This window comes from Hevea brasiliensis, chromosome 8 (assembly GCF_030052815.1).
Source record: "Hevea brasiliensis isolate MT/VB/25A 57/8 chromosome 8, ASM3005281v1, whole genome shotgun sequence".
Classification (NCBI taxonomy): domain Eukaryota; kingdom Viridiplantae; phylum Streptophyta; class Magnoliopsida; order Malpighiales; family Euphorbiaceae; genus Hevea; species Hevea brasiliensis.
Genome location: NC_079500.1, coordinates 6,638,878 through 6,645,312, shown reverse-complemented (window position 1 = coordinate 6,645,312; position 6,435 = coordinate 6,638,878). Strand labels below are relative to the sequence as shown.

General features: G+C 38.3%; 1 protein-coding gene across 3 annotated transcripts; it reads left to right on the top strand.

The window, feature by feature from the left end:
• Nucleotides 1-363: 363 nt before the first annotated feature.
• On the top strand, nt 364-4,810 carry LOC110648732 (protein argonaute 2). Of its 3 annotated transcripts, none has more exons than XM_058151109.1 (3): nt 364-988; nt 1,640-2,816; nt 3,106-4,810. In XM_058151109.1, exons 1-3 carry the CDS (start codon nt 613-615, stop codon nt 4,523-4,525), a joined length of 2,973 nt encoding a protein of 990 aa, XP_058007092.1. In that variant the 5' UTR covers nt 364-612; the 3' UTR covers nt 4,526-4,810. The 3 variants fall into 3 exon arrangements, with proteins under 3 accessions (XP_058007092.1, XP_058007094.1, XP_058007093.1); XM_058151111.1 differs by having other exon boundaries at nt 365-988; nt 1,682-2,816; XM_058151110.1 differs by having other exon boundaries at nt 365-988; nt 1,679-2,816.
• The last annotated feature ends 1,625 nt before the right edge of the window (nt 4,811-6,435 follow it).

Sequence of the window (6,435 nt, the reverse complement as noted above, 5' to 3'; positions counted from 1 at the left end):
AATTAAAATATTAAAATTATAAATAAAAATATAAAAAAATTAAAAATATTAATTTTTGAGTTAAATAAAAAATAATAATATAATAAAAAAAATTAATTATTCACTTACGAGAAATAATTTTAAAAATAGAATTGATACAAACTGAGTATCATTTTCACTATTCTAAACGTATCAAATATTCTAATTTATTTATTATTATCAGCTATCAACCCGTCAATTGCATGCACCCAACAGCTGTTGAACCAAACATCCCAAAAACAAGAGATGATGGACTCCATTCCCGCCCAGAGGGGAGGATTCATGCAGAAGCTTTCTTTGTAGCTTCCCTCTGCTTTATTAATTCGTCACTGCACACTGCTTCCCAGTAAAGGGTTCTTTTCATTACTTGCCTCCTACTCTCATATCTTGAGCTTTTATCTTAATTTAATCGCTTCTCATATAAGTCGGACAACTTGCAACGAAAGACCTACAGTTCTTACTTGAGCACTACTCTTAACCTCTCTAATTCGCTCTATTTAATTCCCTCTTGTTTGGCTTTTCTTTCCAACCTTATACAGATTTTCTTTAGTTTCTTTCAAGTTTATAGCATTTCCATTACTGGGACTTTCATCAATGGAGAGATACTCTGCTGCGAGAGGAAGAGGGACAGGAGGAGCAAGAAACGGTGAGGATGGTGGACGCGGTCGTGGTCGTGGTCGTGGTCGTGGTGGTGATCATCAATACCGGACTCGTCATCATCAACAGCAGAATTGGGTTTCAGGCCAAGATGGTCGAACTCAAACTCACTGGCAATCGAGTCCTGGCCAGGGTGGCCCTGGTAGTGGTTTTGTGAGGCCCGCACGAGGTGGGCATGGAGGTAGTGGAGGAGCAGGAGGAGGAAGAGAGGACTGGGGGCCTGCCGGTGGCAGGTTTCAGGGAACCACTAGCACTGCTGTTCCTGTTCATTCACTAATAGAGCCACATAATTCTTCTCCTGAAAAACTTTCTGGTATGATTATGTTTCCAAGCTACAATTTTAATTTAGTTTACTTGCACTGTTTTTACCCAATCCAATTCCTTGTTTAATCAACTTATTCTGTTGTAATTAAGATAAAATTAATGTTGTTAGTTGCCTTTGAGAACTGCTTTGATCATTGAAAATTTGTTTTGTGTGTGTGTTTGATTGACATTCTTGGAGGCAACTTGTGTTTATATGCGCCCTTTAGAGGCCTACTAACAATTGATTTAAAGGGCAGAGGGAGGGGGTTTTGGAACTTGAATCTGCTGCTTATGCTACCTAAAAATTGAAAAACTGGTAGTTATTTGGAATGACGTGTTCAAAGATGTAGTTACGTGGAATGACGTGTCCAAAGATTGTCACAACTATTTGCTTGTTCTGTTTTGTTAGTTAATGAATAAACGAAAAACAAGAATCCTGAATGTTGGTTTGGTTATATTGTTCTGAAGTGGTTATTTTGCAATCTATGGATGGAACTGCTATTCAACGAACTATGATTTGTTTGAGAAATTATTCACTTTGATTTTCTAGTATTCCATAATTCCATGTTAAAATTGTTTGTAAACAAGCTTGAAAATTCTCTGGCTAAAACATAATTTGATTTTTTTTTCCTGAATTTTTTGACTGAGCCAAATGTTTCAGCAATGCAATCATTAAAAATTTCAACATCTTCACCTCCAGAAGTTGCAGGCAAAAGTGGTCCAATTAACCGACCTGATAATGGTGGTAGAAATGATATTCGGCATATAAGGCTTTTTGCTAATCATTTTCTGCTTAACTATAACTCTGGGAGCATCATAAGGCACTATGATATTGATGTCAAACCAGATTTGCCCTCCAAAAATGGTCCGGCTATGAAGTTTCCAAAGGCTGTTCTGTCTATGATTCGAAACAAGCTATTCTCAGATGACCCTGACAAATTTCCCTTGTCGATGACAGCCTACGATGGTGAGAAAAACATTTTCAGTGCAGTGCCACTACCCACAGGATCATTTAAGGTGGAATTATTGAATGAGGAAGGCATGAAGATCCGTCACTTCAGAGTTGAAGTTCAGCTTGTGAATGAGCTTCAATTTTGCAAGTTGGATGATTATATAAGTGGCAAAACCTTGTCCATCCCTCGTGATGTGCTACAAGCTTTGGATGTGGTCATGAAGGAGAATCCAGCAAGGCAAATGATTTATGCTTGTCGAAGTTTTCATCCTACCAGACCTTACCCACAAGATGACCTTGGACGTGGCATCACAGCTTCTAGAGGGATTAAATATAGCTTGAAGCCAACCACTCAGGGTCTGGCCTTGTGTCTGGACTATTCAGTTTTTCCATTTCGCAAACAAATGCCTGTTATAGATTTTCTCAAGGAGCAAATTCCTGACTTCAATCTAAACAGTTTCAGAAGGTTCAGGAAGCAAGTCGAGAAAGTTTTGAAGGGATTGAAAGTTACTGTGACTCACAGAACTACCAATCAGAAGTACAAAATTGCTGGATTAACTGATGAGAACACACAGGATATTTCTTTTGACGTTGAAAACCCGAGTGACCAGACCCCTCTGAGGAAAGTTAGCCTTGTTTCTTATTTTAGAGAAAAATACAACAAGGAAGTTATGCACAACAACATACCAAGCTTAGATTTGGCGAAAAGCAACAGGAAAAATTATGTTCCTATGGAGTTCTGCATGATAGCTGGGGGGCAGAGGTATGCAAAGGAGCTTTTGGACAAAAAACAATCAGAAAAGTTGAGGGGGATTTCATTAGCTTGGCCAAAGGTCAGAGAAAGCACAATATATGACATGGTACACGATAGAGATGGACCATGCATGTAAGTAACTTTAACTGCTTACATTAAAATGAATGTAGAATATGAGTGCCATATGTTTCCTGGTTGCATTCATACCAATTATGCTTGCTTTATGTTATTAGGGAGATCATATCTTCCTTTAATTGGTTTTCACCATCTGTATAGTTTTATAATTTGCAGAGAAACTTTTGAATTGCATGCTTGTGCGCATTTTATTTACCGAGTTTGGAACACAACTATTTGAAATGGTAACATATGTTGATTTTAATTATTTCTATGGTGCTCATAGTTCTATTTTTTCCTCTGACAGTGGAGATATCCCTCAAAATTTTGGGATTGGGGTGGATTTGAAAATGACAAGAGTTATTGGTCGGGTTATTAAGCCACCATGGTTAAAGCTTGGCACGTCAAAGGGAAGATGGACGAAGGCAACAGTTGATAGAGTTAAATGTGATTGGAACCTTAAAAGAAACTCAGTGATTTCCAGCAAACCAATTAGGCTATGGGGAATACTTGACTTTGGCTCTTCTAGTATTGAAAAATTCATTCCTGAGCTGATCTCTCGCAGTGAAAGACTGGACATCCACATGGAGCAGCCTCTTTTCTACAAATGTCTTCCGATGAATTTATTATATGAAGTTGATGATCTTCATCAACTGCTCAAAAGCCTTAACAACGAGTCATATGAAATTGGCGGAGCAGGTTTGCAGATTATTGTTTGTGTGATGCCTAAGGAAGATCCTGGTTACAACAATCTCAAGTGGATAAGTGAGACCAAAGTTGGCATCCTAACTCAATGTTGTTTAACCAAAAATTGCAATACGGCTAAAGATCAGTTTCTTGCAAATCTTGCCCTAAAGATCAATGCGAAGCTTGGGGGCAGCAACGTGGAACTCATCGAGCAGCCCCACAGCTTGCAAAGTAAAGGCCATGTTATGTTTGTTGGTGCTGATGTTAATCATCCCGGCTCTTACAACTCAACAAGTCCTTCAATTGCAGCTGTTGTTGGCACCATGAATTGGCCAGCTGCAAATCAATATATTGCACGTATTTGTCCTCAAGACCATCGAGCAGAAAAGATTCTCAAATTTGGAGGCATGTGTATGGAGCTTGTAAATGCTTACACTAGGCTAAATCAGGTAAGGCCGGAGACGATTGTACTATTTCGTCATGGAGTAAGTGATGGGCAGTTTGATATGGTTCTCAATGAAGAGCTTATGGATCTCAAGATGACATTTGAAGCATCGAATTACTTCCCAACGATCACTGTCGTTGTTGCGCAGAAGCGACACAAAACTCGGCTGTTTCCAGAGAGCGACAAGAATGAAAATGTGCCTCCAGGCACTGTGGTGGACACAAAAATCACCCATCCTATTGGGTTTGACTTTTATCTTTGCAGCCATTATGGTGCTATTGGGACGAGCAAGCCAGCACACTGCCAGGTGTTATTGGATGAGAATAGGTTTACTTCTGATGAACTGGAGGAGCTTACTTATGGCATGTGCTTCACCTGTGCTCAATGCACTAAGCCTGTCTCACTGGTGCCTCCGGTGTTGTACGCTGATCGTGCTGCTTATAGAGGTCGGCTTTACCATGATTCAATCGAGTGGTATCAGTCTTCAGCTTCACCATCATCTTCATCAGCACCTTCAAGATCACCAATGACCTATTTTGATGAGCAGCTGTACAAGTTGCACCCCAATCTGGAAAACTCCTTTTTTTTCATCTGAGGCATCTCCTCCCCTTTTCAAAAGAAGGGGCAGGAGAGGGATATATGTGTTTTGTGTTATTTTGTCAGTGTTTATTTGGATTAAGTTTGTATCTGAAGTCTTGTCACATCTGTTATGGCTGCATTTGGATGTTTTGCTTCTGTTCCTTTTTAAGTCTGTCAATTTTTTTCTCTTCCTCATATATGAGTCGAACAAGGAGAAAATGTAATATTTGATGCTACATTGCTATTACTATTACTAGTTTCTTTATTACTATCTCAATACGATTTGAAGAAATTTGTACCACTCAATGATAGGAAGTAAAGTGGACAACAATTTAAACTAACAAATTCTTCCTACTTGCGTACCTATGAAGAACAACAATTGAGTATATATACAGTAAATAATTATAATAATAGACTACTCAAAAGATGCACAAATCAATCACACACAAGAATAAGACAATTTTTACATGAAAAACTCCTTCACTTTGAAGGATAAAAACCAAGGGATCTTTCTTGGTCCAATTGAAACAGCTCACAACAAAGGTTTACAGCAATCACAAACACCATAAACAATTTTCAATCAAAAATCTCAAGATAATTCAAATAAATTAATAAGAGATAACAAAGTTTTGGAGAGATTCACCAAAATACATAGCTGCTGCCTATCCACATTGACCACATTCTAGTCGTCCACCGTCCAAATTAAAAAACAATGTCTCCACTGTGCCCACCAAAAAATTCAGCTCAATCGGACAACAATGACTCTCCGATTGCTGTAAATGATGAAACTGGTCCGTGCAGAGATTCAATAAAAACAGCAGCTGTTTAAGTAACCAAAAACAGTAGAATCAGAGCTCGAAACAAGATCCCCACCGTTCACAATGAAGAACCAGATGTGAAGATGCTACAGACCAAATTTAAGCTTGATCCAACCGTAAACAAGCTCAGAAATCTCAGAAATGTGAACTGTCCTCCTTGAAAAATCTGCAGAATGCTCTGTTTCTCCTCTGTTTTTTCTCACTTCTCCTCTGGCTTTTGAGCAGTCTAAATGAGAAATTGTGGCTGTGTGAATTAGTGCAATGGAAAGCAAACATACATATGTAGCCCTAACAGGCCATAAACATTTGGGCTTCAATAGAATTGGGTTCACCGCATAGGAGGGACTCAAGCCCAACACTCAAAACCATATCAGTCCTTGCTTATGTGTATCTCAAATCAGGATGATTGCTTATAGAGGGTTAGTATAGTTGAGTTGATTAATAATACTTGCAGCAGCGATGGAGAATCATCCTACAGAAGTTTTCTTTGATTTTATTAGAGCTTCCCTGTTGTCTGCCTTAGGATTTTCATTCGGACTAGACTTCCATTAGTCCCTGATGCCCTGCTTTTCAAAATCAAAGTCAGCAAATTTACCTATAAGCCACTAAAAGTCATCAGGTCCTTGCACAAGATTGTCCATTTTGGCTTTGTAGAATAGAAAATTCTAATTTCATTTATTTCTCATAACAGAGTTCATCATCAGTAGAAGTTCATAAAAGTTTTCTAATTTACTTGGAAATGAAGGCAAAATGAAAGTTAGAACCTTCAACAATATTGACCAATGCTCACTTTTCAGTAGTGGAAGTAAAGAAGGAGTCTTGGGTTATTGGGTAGACTAAAAGTATACTACTTGCAAGTTTGTATTATCTTAATTAACTTAGACCTTTTGATATGCTGTTGGCAGATGTGCAAATGGTAAAGCTAAAATTAGAGTTGTGGTTAAGCACTTCTTGAATTTAGGTTTTCGTAGTTGTGTTTGAAAGTTGGAGGTTGGCAAACTCAATGGCAACCCAAACTAAATCATATATATATATATATATAGAGAGAGAGAGAGAGAGATCAGAAATCACAAGGGGAGGAGGATGATTTTGTTGGTATTAGGTTAAT